The sequence below is a fragment of the Topomyia yanbarensis genome, chromosome 2 (assembly GCF_030247195.1).
Source record: "Topomyia yanbarensis strain Yona2022 chromosome 2, ASM3024719v1, whole genome shotgun sequence".
Lineage (NCBI taxonomy): Eukaryota > Metazoa > Arthropoda > Insecta > Diptera > Culicidae > Topomyia > Topomyia yanbarensis.
The window spans coordinates 175,947,576-175,965,263 of NC_080671.1; the positions used below are offsets into that span (position 1 = coordinate 175,947,576).

The window sequence follows — 17,688 nt, forward strand, 5'->3', positions numbered from 1 at the left end:
CTTAACCACTGTGCATCTGCCCAGCAGCTGCTGTGGCAGTCGGTCTCGAAGTCGAGGACAGATGTCGCCCTCCTATCCGACCCGTACAACGCCCCTGCCGATAACGGCAATTGGGTGGCGGACGGGTCTATGATGGCAGCAATTTGCACAACGCGACGATTCCCGGTCCAAGAGGTAGTACACTCCTCTGCAGAGGGTATCGCGATTTCCAAGATCAATGGTGTGTTCTATTGTAGCTGCTATGCCCCACCAAGGTGGCCTATAGAACAGTTCAACCAGATGATCGACCGACTCTCGTCCGACCTAGTGGGTCGAAAGCCGTTCGTCATAGCGGGAGATTTCAACATTTGGGCAGTGGAATGAGGTAGCCGCTGTAGAAATAGCAATTCCAGACATGGACTGGAGGGTAGGCGAGGACTACACCCATAGTGACCACCTAGCAATTCGCTTTAGGATCAACTATGGTGTGCAGCATTCGAGGGCGGGTGATCTCTGCCAGGTACGCGGGTGGAAGTCCAATCACTTCGACAGCGAAGGATTTACCGTGGGACTGGAGGCCAACACCGACAGTCTAAGCGGGGATGCGCTGGTAGCTGTCCTAGAACACGCGTGCGACGCCACCACTTGAAATCTGGGACTCCGACTAGTCCGGGACGTCTGGTCACTTTACTTCAAGGATCAAATTATAAATTCTTCTAACTTTTCTTTGTGATATTATAAAATGCGTTGCATTTCTAAGAATTTCATGAAAAAATGCGTAAATTTTAACTAATTGTAGTTGTATTTTTTATAGTAGCCTCAAGCGCATCACAAGCAAACACCAGGTCCGTTCGGGGGCTGAGCCGGAATGTTTCGCTGATTCAAACGACATGCATGCTCCTCCAACCGACGAGCAGCCTCATCGGCATCATTGACGTCCTCCTGTGACCACAGTTTTTCTGCAGTCGCGGACACCCGAGGGAATATGCGCTGCAAAATGTTATGATCGTTGACAACTTCTGCCCACATGCAAGCTTCTCCACCCAAAACAAGATCCTTTTGTGTCTGAGTTCCGACAAAATCATGCGGATCGCAGTTGTAGAACTTTCGCCAGTCTCCCCCAGTGGACAAATGATCCAAATACCAGCATGATGATAATAACGCTGGCAGTCCTTCGAGAGTTATCTGCAAATAAAATCTAATTACTTGCAAACCTAAATGAAACCAATATTATATTACTCTATGGAGGAGATCTTGTCGGTTACCGGTCCATACATGCACTACAGTTCCATCGGGAAGCCGCACTCCGTTGACGTATACCTCTTGCCACACAAGCGAACTTCTATTCAGAGCGTCAATCTGATCCACCACTCTTTGAATAAACTTCTCCTCCAGCATTTCAAACGAATACAATCTGTTCTGTTTCATGTACTCTATGATATCCGGATTACTAGCCCAACACTCAAACCCTACCTCATCGCCTCCGAGATGAACATACTGATCAGGAAACACGCTGATCACCTCTTGGAACAGATTGAACAAAAATGTATAAGTTGACTCTTTCGTAGGATCCATCGGGCCTAATTTTCCCTCGTACTGGTCGTGGCACTTGGTGAGTAGTTCAGGATGAGAAACACCCCACGAACGGGTATGTCCTGGTGTATCATACTCGGTCATAACACGAATTCCACGCAAGCGTGCTTCTTCGATAACCTTCTGCACGTCCTCTGGAGTGTAAACCATAGATGGATGGTAGGCACCTTTGGCGCTCAGTTCCGGATAGACTCGGCTTTGATAAGGGAAACTGTGATCATCAACAATATGCCAGTGGAATACGTTTAGTTTGTTGTATGCCATGCCGTCCAGGATTTTCACCAGGGTACACACCGAAATAAAATGTCGCGATGTGTCGACCAGAAGACCGCGATGTGGAAAACGTGGACGGTCCGTTATGGTGGTAGCATTGATGCGAAGCTGGAAAATACATACAAGTCTTTGAAGTATGAAAGGTCTTGACACTCAGGGTCTACTTATGTCCACTTACCACGCTTCCATCATCTGACAGCACAACCATCTGCGAGAATGACTCAAGACCCCTCAGAATACCCCAGATGGAGTACGATTCAATACTGGCTTGGGCAACGTTGATTAAGATTTCATCTAAAATGCAACGCCAGTTACAGTGCGATCAATAGACTTTAGATGTATACTCACATGATTCATCCATGCGCAGATGTGGCAACGTTTCACATGGTGCCTTTAAATCAATTTTCACTTCTTCCAGATAACCCTGTTGGCCAATCCCAGAAAGGTGATTCATTAGAAAAGTTTAAGTAACAGTGAACTGCGTTCTACTTACACTGAAGTTCCTATCCGAGCGGAAGGATTTTTTTGGGGACCTTTTGTTAATCGACGATGCACTGAAAGCTGTTCTCCGGACATCCTTACCTACATCGAAGATCAATGTTTGGTAGCGCTCAATGGCTTTATCTAGGATATCACAGGTTAAGTTGGCAGTCTGTAATAGATATTAAGTGAGAATGTATCCGCTCGAAAGAGAAAAAAGCTTCAAACCTGGAAATGGAACGTAGGGCGTTTGATTGCATAATACCGTTGGAATGTTTCCTGAGTTTTGGGCTTAGGCCAAATTTCACCTGTGTTGAAAGAGAGGATAGGAAGTTGTTATTAAGCATAACTGGATAGTCTTACAAGAAAACTAATGGATAACATAGTTGAATACGACATAATCGAACTTTACAGCATTTTTGTTTTCATGTAGGATTGGAGGAACAAGAAACATAATAAGTTTAAAAAAAAATCAGCATGAGCTCAGTTGGAACATAATAGTTGTCAATGCAAAAAGTTCAAAATATTTTTTTGAAATTTTACATTTAATGTGTATTTGTTATATTTTTTTTCTAGAAATTTTATGCGTAAGCTTTCAAATCGAATACCCGACATTATACGCTTTCTGGCAGAAAATAAACTGTCTCCTTCTTTATGACTCAACAGTTTCGATGTCGGAGGCGTGGCCGACAGCATCCTACACAAATGGTGTTTCGACGGTAAATCGCGGGTAGACACATTTGTCTACCGCGGTGGCGGAAACTGAGAGCTTATACCACCATACTAAAGCGCCTATAGGCAGCACTAAACGAAGAGAAGAAATTGCAAGTACTGCAGGTACACCTATTTTTCTATCGTAGAAGCAACGCAATGAGGAAGCAGGTGACACCGAAAATTGTCATATTATTGAACAACGGATACACAGTTCTCAAAAACACACACGAGGTGGCGATGTTGGCGTTCATCACAAAAGAGATAACAGATAACAGGTACATACATTATAAGTAGTGGAATAGATTTTTTTGTTAGATGTATAACGAGATAGAGGAACGTCCATCGTACCCTCCCCCCAGCCTTCTACTATAAATTTAAAACCTAAGATTTAAATGTAATCCGATACTTATACAGGATTGTAGACGTAAATTGAAGGCGCTAAATATTATTCAATTTTCCAAACCTTGGACTTCGCGATTCTCAGAAGTAAAAGACATCGTGTAAGTTAATGACAACCCGACCCGATGCAATTGTTTTCTGCGAGCTTTTTCGCGTGAATATAGAGCGTACATACCTTCGAGGGGCATTACAATTGATAGGGTTATCACAGAATCGAGTTTAATTGTTCAAGACTTAAGTAAGTATGGGGATGGTTATTGCAAAGACACCATACTTAACCCTATCATGATCAACTTTTTTTCTAGTGCATATAGGGTTCCAAAACCATTTTTTGTAGAAAATGGTGAGGTCACGTAACACGAAAAACTTTTTATCATAAAGATAAGTGTTTCCCTCGCAGTTTTAGAAGCAGCTCAATTTACAATAGGCCAATTGCGTGGAAAACGTTGTCGAAGACAGTCCAATTTAATAGGTTTTACCGGTTTTTAATAATATTTCGAAATATCGAAGATATATGAAAATTTCATTTTTCGTCGACAACGTAAACTGTCCCTGGCAGCACTGCTCCATCGGAATTCAATCAGACTAATTGTTATAACTTCAGTTCTAGAGCTGACTTATGGTCTTGTGGTCAATTGAAAGATATTGGTTATACTTGGGAGGCTGAGAGCAAGAGTGGATGTTCCTAAAGCCGTTATTAACAAAAAAATGACCATAAATTTGTCATACTGCATTCGAAAGATACAGTATCCAAGCATCTTCTCAGTGAATTTCAAAATGATCCATTGAGGGATTCGAGAGAAATTGCAATTTGAAGTTTTATGATACGTTTCATAAGGCTACCAGCAAACACCCACGGGTTTGGTCCTATCTCCACAAACAATTTTTTTTTTGCCTGCTTATTTGGTACATGGCATTCGAAAGATATAGTAATCAAGTATATCTCCTGCAAGTTTGAAAATATTTCATTGACGGAATCGAAATTTATAACGGTTTGGATGTGGTATGCGGTCATAGATGGGTTTTTTACCAGACTTCAAGCGTGAATCCATGTTTGTCCATTGACTATTTAGATCGTTTATACGTGCCGAGGTTTTTAAAGGAAAACCTGACCATTTAATTACATAAATATAATGTACAAAAGGTGTTATTTATATGGCACACTGAAAAAATATGAAAATAGGGTTGTCTACCAAACGTTAAATATAATGTGTAAATTAAAAAAAATGGATAAAAGTCGGAATGTTTACTTCAAAAGGCCATATTTCAATGGTTTGTTGACCGATTCTAATTATTTTTTCATTATTGAACAAGTAGACGTTTCATCGTTAATTTTCATTAAGAAGAATATAAAATAGAGTTGCCTGCTTCAAACAATAGACAACATAATTATCCTCAATTATATGTATTATCACTATTTAGTGAATATCTTTGTATTCAAAACGATGACCTATACATTAGTTGAATGCAACGAACGCAAACTACAAATGATGGAAAAATAAAACCATAAATTTAAAAAATACGAAGGTATTTGCTGATTCAGATAAATTTATGTTATGATACGGTTTTTGTTGGAAATTTGGTACAATCGCTGGTTGGGTTGACAGATGTTAAAACTAATCAAAGGCGATGTTATTAGTACAAGTTCATCTGCTCATATCCCTAACTATTGTCAGTTTTATTGTCAAATTGAACTTATCACGAGTATTTGACATTCAGATGTTTATACAGCAATTTCAATCAACTAGTATATAAAAATGGATAGGCCGCTATTTTAAAACAAAAATATTCACTAAATAGTGATAATACATATAGTTGAGATCAACTATATCGCCTATTTATTGATGTAGATGACTCTGTTTTATATTCTTCTTAATGTAAATTAACAATGAAACGTTTACCTGTTCAATAATAAAAAAAAATAATTAGAATCGGTCAACAAACCATTGAGATAAGGCCATTTGAAGTAAACATTCCAACTTTTATTCATTTTTTTAGTTTTCGCATTATATTTAACGTTTGGTAGACAACGCTATTTTCATATTTTTTCAGTGCACCATATAAATAACACCTTTTGTACATTATATTTATGTAATTAAATGGTAAGGTTTTCCTTTAAAAACCGCGACACGTATAAACGATCTAAATAGTCAATGGACAAACATGGATTCACGCTTGAAGTCTGGTAAAAAACCCATCTATGACCGCATACCACATCCAAACCGTTATAAATTTCGATTCCGTCAATGAAATATTTTCAAACTTGCCGGGGATATACTTGATTACTATATATTTCGAATGCCATGTACCAAATAAGCAGACAAAAAAATTTTTGCTTGTAGAGATAGGACCAAACCCGTGGGTGTTTGCTGGTAGCCTTATGAAACGTATCATAAAACTTCAAATTGCAATTTCTCTTGAATCCCTCGATGGATCATTTTGAAATTCACTGAGAAGATGCTTGGATACCGTATCTTTCGAATACCGTATGGCAAATTTATGGTCATTTTTTTTGTTAATAACGGTTTTAGGAACACCGTGTAGATGTCATTTGAAAGCGGGTGGACAGAGACATAGGGAAATGATGAGTTCAAGATGGCGACTTCCGGTTACCACAAAATAGTGAGAACCATCATCATGTCATTTGAAAGAGGGTTGTCAATAGATATCGGAAGTTGATGATTGGCGCTATTTGGAAATCTAACATAGCAACTTCCGGTTACCATAAAATATTGAGAATCCACAACAATGTCGAAGTCATTTGAAAGGGGGTGGTCATTACCCGATCAGAAACACATAACAAAAATATTTCAGAACTATATCTCGCATTGTTACTTGTTATAAATTTCTGTAATTTTAACTACTAACGAGACCTAATTTATAACACAATGTGTTACAAAAATTGTGTTCTGTTATAATCTTGTTATTTCATTCTGATCGGGTAGACATCAGAAAGTTCATGATTACCGCCATTTTCCAAGATAGGGACTTCCGGTTACCACAAAACAGTGAGACTATGGGTATCATTTGAAAGAGAGTAGTCAGTACGTAACGATTCCTAGTATACAGTATGTTACATATCTGGCGTTACGATCTTATTAACACTACGGATCCTTTCTGATTGAGAATCGGACATTTGACGACATGATATAATATGAATAGATAGCGTTTCGTGTACAAAGTGGCTTTAGGGCCAAGTTCTCTCTTGAGGTACCCTGGACTTGGCGATGAGCCCTGGTTCGGAACTCTTTTAAACTCGGAGTGCCAGGATTAACAAAATACCAGATGATCTTTGGAGGCCCTTCGCGATCATGCCCGTATACCTACGCTTGCGATCTTCCAAACAGGATAACCTTCCGGTGATAAATTAGACCGTTCAGCACTTACTAATTTTCAACCAATGTGTTAGTGTTGAGAGGGGGATATTTCCTGTCTCGTAAGCAATTGTAGTCAGTTCTTCTGATTGGGACCCCTTCCGAGATAGCTCTACAGCTCCACAACTCTAAAAAAAGTAAACCAGTGACAAAACCGAACATATTTTTTCCTACACATACTACGAAATGTTCTTTTCATATCAGTAGCGTCTGCTTACTGGGTAGGAAGCCAGTAGTCTTGATTTGGTTCGAATAAGACAGCGCTACGTGCCACATAAGTAATGAAACATTGAAATGATTGCGGGAGAAACGTTTAATTTCTCCCCATGGACCTGTCAGTTGGCCGCCTAGATCGAGCGATATCACACCTATAGACTTTTTTCTATGGGGCTATGTGAAGTCAAAGCCTATGTGGATAGGCCTGCAACTATTGGAAGCCAACATTATTCGAGTAATTAGATAGATACGACTTGAAATGCTTGAGCTCGTCTTCAAAAATTGGACCACCTCACACACTGATATGCTCAAAATGTAATAGAAATTGTTTACAAACAACAAATAGCAAGTTATGTTCTTCCGAGCGCGATTTCGCGATATAACTCATTTTTTAATGTAACTGAACCACTCTTGAACATGTTCTTAGGTCGTTACATGACTCGAAATTATTTTCTCCAGTCGAGCGAACCTGAGTGTATGTGTTGAATACTCTATTCAAAACAAAGTTCTGACCGTGTTTAAAATGAGGCAATAAAGAAAATAGCAGTGTAATGATACTGAAACATTTGCACTTTGAAACTCCTATATAAATTTTTTTTTTTTCTGATGACATTACTTTTTTTGACTACCGCTTCGGATTAGCTTCACAACTTTTTGTAAGCAAATCAAAACTGGAACTGCTCTAACATAACTCAATCTTCTCATCCATCAAAATCACCAACTAACCCGCGCCGTAAAGTAGTCTGAACGGGCAGACTTAAAAAAACCCCCCCAAACCAAAATTAATTGGATTGAAAAAAAAAATTGATGCTGACGAATTTAATTTAATATTCCACAAAATATTTTTGGAAAAATATTCTCTGATCACTACATTGAGAACTGTGTTTAAAGCGTCATCAGAACTTTTGGAAAATTGTGGGAAGGGGATCTTGTAACTTATCTCTTAGCCAAAATCCCATAGTTGTCAAATTACTTCAATGTAAAATAAAATAACTGTCTGAATTATTATGAGCTCATTTTTTGGAAAGATGCTTCAAAATATGGATTAGAGACAATTTTTCGAATGGGAATCTAAATTTGAATAGGTTGATTGCATATAAAACATAAGCTTGTTTACCGAAAACTTACATACATTTCAACATTTGCTGAAAATGAATTTTTTAGATTGTGTAGAGTTTAGACAATTCAATATGGTTAACAACGAGAATAACATTTCAGAAACTTGTTGAAAGCTGATGTAATTTTGTCTCTAGCAGGTCAGGATCGGTTTTATGAGCATTGGATTTTTGTTGTATTATCAACTATATGAATAGCATCTTAGCAGGATGCAATAAATAGCGTACTAAAATTTTGTGTGCTACGTACTAGTACTGCAAGTTGTGAGGTTGACTGATGAAGAAAAGTAAAATTAATGCTCGATAAATTTTTAACGGTCACGATCACATTCATTCGAAACAGCCAAATTTCGATGTTAAGTAACATTGAAGAATTTCAAAACGTAAAACTGTTCACCTGCTGATAGAATAATTTTGACGGTTAATCCTCCTAGAAGTAATTATAGACAAGAATTACTCTTCAACCAAATTTGGGTCGAGACTTAATGTCTCCAGCAAAGTTTTCGAAAGTGCTATTTTAAACAACTTTGCCAAAGACATAAATATCCCACATATTCAGAGTATCTTCACTAAGAAGAAATATAGCAGGCCCAGTCCATTTAAATCCCAATATGTTGAATTCATGTAGCCTTCATATTTTCAACAAAATTGTTTGAAATGCCATTATCAAAAACCCCCTCCAAACCAAATTTCTGGCTACGCCACTGGATTAATGTATGACCACGCGTTTATTAGGGTCCATCCATAAATGACGTAGCATTGTATGGGGAGGGGGAGTTTGGTATTTTGTAACGATTTGAGACGACAGGGGAGGTAGAGGACCATGTTATGCTACGTAGCTTTTTTTTGGGGTGTTAAGGAATTTTAATTATGTATTGAAAAAATCATTTTCTCTCTCGTTGTATAATCTGTAATAATAACATTTTAATAATAGAGCAGAATCTGACCAAATATGTATGGGGGTACAATAGGTATAGGGCATGATCTTTGCTATGTTATCGCAGAAGTCGCTCATCTTGTGTGTATTAGATACACGGTAGAGAACATCGTTGACGACTGTCGTTTCGACTGTTACCCTGGAGCAGCTTTATTAGTTACGGCGTCGTTTATGTTTTCGCGTGTTGTTGCGAAAACGCATTGTCTTTTGTCCTCAGTGCAGTACATATAATCAATTTACAAAAATGACAAGTGGGTTTTTTCTTTCGTTGGTTTTTCGATAATGCGGACATCAATATGAAACGTACGCTTGGGGGCACTATAGGTCACTACTGATCGTCTCATAGCTAAGCAACTACGTGAGCCGGAATGAACAACTTCAATTCCACACTCTGGCGACGACAAGAACACCGAAGAAGTCATTCGCAAGTACAAAGCTAGCGGCAGCTGCTTCTTGCTTTTTCAATAATTCCTTTCACGATTTTTCGCATCATTTGCCACTTCTCATTTTCGTAGCTGAGTTACAGCAATTTAATTTTAAAATAATCTACAGTATTAATACTCTTCTAATAAAAGTTGAACCAGTGATTTTCTAGAGGCGTACATTGTTTAATTTGACCTCAAATATACTGACCTGTCGTACCCCCAGATTACAAAAACCTTAATTATTTTATTCGCCTTAATGGGTTTAGCTTGGATAATATTTACCCAGGCATAAAACAATTATTGCTAAAACGTTGCCAGATATATAACCTTTCCAACGAGTGCTTGTTTGTCAAAATCAGTGCAATAATACCACCGCACAAGCTCGCCAAAGAAAACTGACCTTCTTGACCCCACTCTCCTCTACTTATTCAAAACCGCAAAGTAGAATCGTCAAACCCAAAGTATAGGACCAAGTCAAAATAAAAAAACCCATTTTAATCCACCTAGTGGTGCAATTGTGCCTTTCGCATTTATCCAAACTACGATTCCATAGCTGGTTATGTTTAATATAATGGTGGAAATGTCTGTTAAATATTCAATGCGATTTACACATACGTACAATGAATCGACAGCTACGAACTTGAGTCGCTATATGTCGACGCTGAAACACTTGAAACACCAGCGGCGAATCCAGTAGGAGGGTTCGGGGATTTGGACCCCGCCAAAAAATTTCTACTTTTTAAGAAATTTTAAATTAGTTTCTCAACTCAAAATCATTTCAAACCAAATTTTGCCCTGGTTTTTCAGACCCACTAGGAAAATTTATTCCAGAGGAATTAGAAGATTTTATTCGCGTAGAGGGGTACTTGATGAGGGAAGGGCGGTTCAGGGAAGGGTGGTAAGTGATGTGGGGGACCTCACCGTATCCCCCTAACTACGACCAAATACAAATATGTTAATACGGAATGCTCTGATAATTTTTCGAGGACACATTTTATAACCCAGGTACAGCGATAAAGGTACACTGTAAAAGTGACAGCATACTTTGAGGAAATAGTGGCAAACTAGCTACACAGATTTTGCTTTGCTGTTATGTTTGAAAGTTTTTGACATTTAATTTCGATTGTGTTTTGATTTCGTCCAAATCTTCGGACCAAGAATTAATATTTTGGGTACCATCACCAGTACGGAGCTTATAGGGGTTAGGTTTAGATAGCACACAAAAAGCACTTTCTGGGGCATAATACAGCATAAGTTAGATGGAACATCTTTTTTTTTTTAGTTCCCCTTGGTGTGGAGCTACCCCTTGTTTGTCGTCATTGGTGTTTCTTAAAATAAGTAATTTAAAACAATGAAAAACAACCGTTTTCGAAAATGCTGCGATTCGGAACAATTACCAATATTACAGTTTCCAAAATGCCATGTATTTTACCGGTTCACGAAGAAATCCAGATTGAAAATGAGTGATGTCAAAATCTTTATTTGTATACCAGCCAGGTTAAAGGTTTGGTAAAAATGGACAGTTCCTGTCCTTGCTGGGTAGTCTATTATGTCTTGACTACATGGCGGGATTATTCAAGCTTGAGAAATTAAGTTTAATTTTTAAATTCACTGCACAAATCATGAAAAATACATTTTTTCTGTAAAATTCTAATGCTACGTCAAAAATAAAAATGAAAACAAACAATTTGCTTGGATTAGATATCGTTGCCAGTTTTAATTATTTTTAACAATTGTGCACTGTCAAGAGGAAACGGATGCATTGGGTGGTAAAATTAGCCTACTTGGTGAGCCAAAAACTGAAGATGCATTTGTATTGCACCTTGGCGTATTTAATTTGTAATTGCTACGACCCTGTTAAAATACAGAAAACATATGTAAGCCAAAAAAAAAAATTAGTAAGCCGGGATTAAGTTAACGATGCTCAGAGTGATTGCATAACCTTTCTATAGGAGAAAGGCAAAAATGTGAATTTGGTGTGTGCCTGTACTCTTAAACCCGTAACTCTGGAGCCGGAACTCGGAATTCAATGAAATTCAATAGCAGCCTATGGGAATGTTGTACCTTTCATTTGAGACTAAGTTTGATGAAATCGGTTCTGCCATCTCCGAGTAACCGATGTGCATATTTTTGGTCACATACATACATACATACAAACATACACACACATACATATGCACACACACAGACATTTGCCGAATTCGACGAACTGAGTCGAATGGTATATGACAGACGGCCCTCCGAACGATGTTCAGAGTGATTGCATAACCATTCTATAGGCAAAAACATCGATTATTCTTCATTTTCTAAAAGTAGCATATTCTGAAAATATTCTCCGAAAATTTCAGGCAAATCGGGTTATTGTTTATAAAGACAAACAACTTTAAATGGAACCGGGTTTTATCTGCAAGCAAATCGCACACAAAACTTTACACGCGTTTTTCTTGGTACCATGTCTTCAAAGTCGGCACTAGGAATGTCGTATAAGCTGCCACAAACGGTGGCCAAATTTGTGGCAGCTGTTCAGACCATAATGGCAACCGCAAATGAATCATCCAGCACCCCAAAAGCAACTGTAAGCAACATCGGCAACGAATGCAGTAACAATGACGACGGATTTACACTGATCAACAATAAGTGCAAGAAGCAAGGGAGAACATCTGATCCCGGACACCAAGCCAGCTTCGACCGGGACGTGAAAAACAAGAGAGAATTAAATGACCCCCCTGACGTTGTTTGCCAACAGACCTCGCGAAAGAAGGTCTCCACTCGCAATAAAAAGTTGCACGCACGAGATCCAATTAATTAATTCTTGTTTGTATTTTTATTTTTACATGTATTGTAAACGTATAAAAGATTCACGGCTCCGTTAAGCTACCGCTATGAGCCGTGTCAAATAAACGAATTAAAAAAAAGTCAAAAAATCTACGAAAGTTTATTGGCGTGATGTTACGACAGGTCTACCCGAAGTGTACTGAGAACTGCCGGTACAACTGGTAAAGCATTAATTGCAGGTCAGAAGGCAACTTTCAATTTTCTAAAGCGTTTCCTTATAAATAATCCCAAATACAAAGTGTAAATTATTTTGTTTCTTTACTGATTGGTTCATGTGTCGTTTCGATTTTTTATTTTTTAAGCCTTTGAACTAACCCTAGGGACACTGAAAAATCCTTTGCTAATTTTCGAACAGTACAGCTCAGCTTTAGGGGGGTTGTCTTGAAGCTGCGTCATTATTAGGGGGTGTTCAGAGGTTTGAGACGAAATGCTACGATAGGGAAGGGGGTGTTGAAAATCACTCTAAAAATTCTATGCCATTTACGGATGTAGCCTTATGTATCCTAATAAACACATTATCGCGTCGTAAATTTTTGGCAACATGATATGTCATAGTGCGTAGAGGGTTAGAGTGTGACAATATTTCGGTTATATATTTCATTAAATTGCCTCATGCAAGATTTTCTCACAAAAACAAGTAAGACTAAGAACTGTGACCTTTCATTTGAGCTCGAACAGTTATAAATTGTAGAACTGAAGGTATTGCAATTAGTGTGATTGGATTCCTATAAAGCAGTGCTGCCAGTAGCAGTATAAGTTATCGATGAAAAATGAAACTTTGATATGTTTTCGTTATCCTAAACTATTATTCAAAATTGTTTAAATTTATCAATTGGACTACCTTTTCCAAGCGATTGTACTATTATAAGATAACTAGGAGAATTGCATCGAGCACAGGAAGGTAAAAGTTGAGCAACTTCTAGCACTGCAATATAATCGCCAAACCTGATCAAAATAAGTTTTCCGTGTTTGTTGGCTCCAATAGTTTCATGAAAAATAGTATTAAAATCCTTTATGTGCTAGAAAAAAGTGGGGAATGAAGGGGTTGATGCTTAGGCAAAATTGTACTGTCCACTTCACATATTATCTGAACATCTACTGCTAAAGAAAAAGTGTATCACTGAGAACGTTTTTCCCTTACTCAATCAGCAACGAATGCGTCTATTTTTTAATCAACAAGCAGCACGGTGAATAGAAAGACAGTCAACAAGGAGGATGATAGCATGAACGAGAACGGTCCTAATATGAGGAAAACTATATGAAAACTATTCTCTTAGCGGCATCAAGCAACAATTATTTCCTCGCGATAACATTGAAATTGTAAGTACACAAGTAATTTGAGCCCATTTCATGCTCTAAAGTAGCTCGAAACTTCGTTTGAGGGTTTTCAAGTAGCTACGTAACTGAGTCAGATTTCCACCCAAACTGCTGTCAGATCATACGTTTTGATACGATACGTTTGCTAGAACCGGTATTCTACTTCAAATACTACATTACGTATGTTTGTGTTTGTAAACTATCAAACACGATTGAAATAACGATAATGATCATATTTTCAGAGCATTAACATTTGGGTAAAAAGTCGTCAGGTTTATTACAAACTGGATTACACATGCTACGCGATTGCGGAAATGGAGGTAAATTGAAATACTTTACATTAGGTAAACCCGTCGGCTACTTCTATTTTGTTTCTTAGCGTGACAAGCTCTGTTGACGAAAAGTGCGATTAGGTTTTGAGACGAATTGATTCTGGAGGTTTACTAAATTATTTAGATTTTAAACACGATTAGATTTGAATTATGTGGTTTTTGAACCACCTATTCCATAGTAGAAGACAAATGCAGTTTAACGCACTTTTATGAACATATATTTATTCCCGGCGAGTTAATTATTTTTAAATGGCTGCAAAAAATAATTACCTACCTTTCGTAGCCTTCACAACTGGACCGGGTTCTACTATATACGACCAGACCTTAGGGCTGGCGAGCAACCAAATGCTGACTAGACACCAAACAAAATTCATATTGCACTACCAGACGGCAACCGAATGCACCTGAAACACCACACTTGTCGCGAAGGTCGCTGGATACTGTACACCAAAGCTTTTTCGCTAGTACTGTTTTTAATTGTTCTTTGACCTATTATCAGCTTGGCCAGATGGGAAGGTATGAAACGACTCGCACCGTAAGCGAGCCAATAAATAACAAAGTTGACCAGCGGCACACCTTCACCGCCCCCGAATACCGCGTTCCGGTCAGCAGTGGTAATTCACTGACTGCCCGCTTCGAAGACGCACCTCTCGTCTTCTCTTATCGACCGGTCGTTCCTCCCGTACACTAAGAACAATGCGCATCGAAGTAAGCGTCGAATCAAACTGAACCGATATGTTTGATTGCACGGCGCGATTGCCTGGGATAGAGGCCACGATCGATGCTCTTTCGGCCTTCACTGTACTTCATCTCATCACTATATAGCTATGTTGCTACAAAACCGGAGGGAACAAGGAATATATGCTACGTTCTGGAGGGTCAATTATCTCCACAGAGCATCATCATCTTGCTGTTATGTGGCGTGACGCTATCAGCTTGGGTAGGTATTGTGCGTCTGTCGAACTGATAGCCCGCGAATTGCAATCATGTGGGGTATGGTAATTGATTCTGTTCTGTGTCATCTCATTTCAGATTAATGTGGAGTCCGAATGAGCTACAGATACGTTACAAGTTGATGTTTTGATGCATTTGTTTATTAGAAATTTTTCTGTTTTCTAATTTTCTCGCTTTGAATAAGTGTCATGACATACTAATCAGTTTCGTGATGCCCCGGTCCTTATCGATTGGCGATCCCGGCTCATTGTGAGGACATCAATTGGGGATTTTTATTTTCAATTTGATAAGCAAGATGCAAGTAATATTCTAATTTATGTTTGTTTTGGATTGATGGTACAGGGAGGTAGACTCTTCTCAGGCGATATCATCCTGTTTCTGCGGGAGAGCTGATATTCCAAAAATAACACAACTGAACAGCGGTAATTTCAACTTACATAAGTTATATCATCTCGTCGTTTTTATCAAGATTGTTATTATTGAACTATATATTGTCTTTCTCATAGACGACATAAAAACGGCCGACCAAAATATTGGGTCTTACTGCACATTTAGAAATGACAAGTGCTTTCGCAGACTCGGTTCTTTGAGCGGTTACATACCTTTGTGTGTCGAGATATTCAGGAAAGTTTGGAAATGTTGCATGGCATGTTGCAATAATTTTATTATATTGAAGCTATAGTTTTTGACATTGAATATGTGTAAGACATTTCTGAGGCTGGATGTCATACTAAATTCCCTAGATTGCCTCGTAAGGGTGCCAAGGTGTCGACCACTCAGAGTGCGCCAACTACAATCAATAAACCCAACGGAAGTGATGCACGTCGTCGTCGAAGCAATTTGCTCCAGGACTTGGAAATTTTAATTCTAACAAGGAGTATCCACCACTTCCAGGGACACCAAAAGCCCCAAGTGTCCACTTTTTTCAAACAGATGCTCAGTCCAGTAGCGGACTAATGAAATTTTCTGACATAGTGGACTTAATTTTCACAGCTTTCAATGTTACTGATCCTCTTAAAAGCATTCTGATACATTTTCTCCATATGGTGCAAACATTTTTGAAACAGTTGACTTCTAAATGGTCCCTCCTTGCAGCGATCGTATCCTTCGATGGCTAAGTCATCGAACGAGGTCACTGATTCGATCACTGTCCTATAGTGGAATTGCAGAAGTATCCTCCCGAAAATCGATTCCTTCAAATTTTTACTAAACAGTTTCAAATGTGATGCTTTCGCATTATGTGAAACTTGGTTAACTTTCGATATAAATCTCAACTTCCACGACTTTAATATAATCCGTCTGGATCGAGAAAACCCTTAGGGGATCAAAAAGTGCTATTCTTTCAACCGAATTAACCTCCCTTCGACACCAGGCATTGAAATTGTCGCTTGTCAAGTTCAAATCAAAGGTAAAGACCTTTGCATTGGTTCCATCTACATTCCTCCTAGAGCCTCGGTAGGGCACCGAACGCTTTGTAATATCACGGAATCCTTACCGGCACCGCGGCTAGTTCTGGGAGACTTTAACTCGCACGGTACGGTATGGGGCTGTCTTCATGATGATAATAGATCAACATTAATCCAAGATCTTTGCGATAATTTCAACATGACCATCTTAAACACGGGAGAAATGACGCGGATTCCTACACCACCAGCACGCGCAAGCGCGTTGGATTTATCGATTTGCTCGACATCGCTACAGTTAGATTGCAGGTGGAAGGTGATCTTTGATCCCCACGGTAGCGATCATTTGCCTATCGTAATTTCAATTGCTAACGGTTCAAGACCATCGGAAACAATCAATGTCTCGTATGACCTCACACGGAACATTGATTGGAAGAGTTACGCGACCGCGATATCCGTTAAAATCGAATCTACTCATGAGCTTCCTCCGGAGGAAGAGTACAGGTTTTTGGCTGGCTTGATTCTCGACAGTGCGAATCAAGCTCAGACTAAACCAGTACCCAGCGCGAATACCCATGGACGGTCTCCCAGCCCGTGGTGGGACAAAGAGTACTCAGAGCTGTGCGCGGGGAAGTCTACTGCATATAAGGCCTTCCGGGAAGGCAGGTTACCCGCTAGCTATCAACAATACGCGTCGTTAGAAAGGCGATTGAAGAGTCTAATGCAAGCCAAAAAACGCAGTTATTGGCGCCGGTTCGTCGACGGGTTAACGAGAGAAACAGCGATGAGCACTCTTTGGGGTACGGCTCGACGTATGCGTAACGGAAACAGTACCAACGAGAACGTGGATTATTCAAACCGTTGGATATTCGCTTTCGCCAAAAAGATCTGTCCGGACTCTGTCCCGGTACAGAAAACGTGCCGCGCCGCGTCTCCTCACGATACCGCGAACGAAACACCGTTTTCGATGGTGGAGTTCTCACTTGCTCTCTTATCGTGCAACAATAACGCCCCAGGGTTAGACAGAATCAAATTCAACTTGCTGAAGAATCTGCCTGACACTGCAAAAAGGCGCTTGTTGAATTTATTTAACAAGTTTCTTGAGGGTAACATTGTCCCTTATGAATGGAGGCAAGTGAAGGTCATCGCCATCCAAAAACCAGGAAAACCAGCCTCCGACCACAACTCGTATCGGCCGATTGCAATGCTGTCCTGTATTCGGAAGTTGTTCGAGAAAATGATTTTGTTTCGCCTCGAAAATTGGGTTGAAGCAAATGGCTTACTGTCAGATACACAATTTGGCTTCCGCAAAGGCAAAGGGACGAACGATTGCCTTGCGTTG

The 17,688-nt window shown here is 39.2% G+C and overlaps 1 protein-coding gene across 1 annotated transcript; it reads right to left on the reverse strand.

The window, feature by feature from the left end:
• Window positions 1-758: 758 nt before the first annotated feature.
• On the reverse strand, window positions 759-14,730 carry LOC131682202 (beta-hexosaminidase subunit beta-like). The gene is made up of 7 exons (XM_058963521.1): window positions 14,264-14,730; window positions 2,554-2,633; window positions 2,339-2,497; window positions 2,194-2,269; window positions 2,024-2,139; window positions 1,219-1,953; window positions 759-1,164 (listed from the first exon to the last, which is right to left on the reverse strand). Exons 1-7 carry the CDS (start codon window positions 14,361-14,363, stop codon window positions 808-810), a joined length of 1,623 nt encoding a protein of 540 aa, XP_058819504.1. The 5' UTR covers window positions 14,364-14,730; the 3' UTR covers window positions 759-807.
• Between the last annotated feature and the right edge of the window lie 2,958 nt (window positions 14,731-17,688).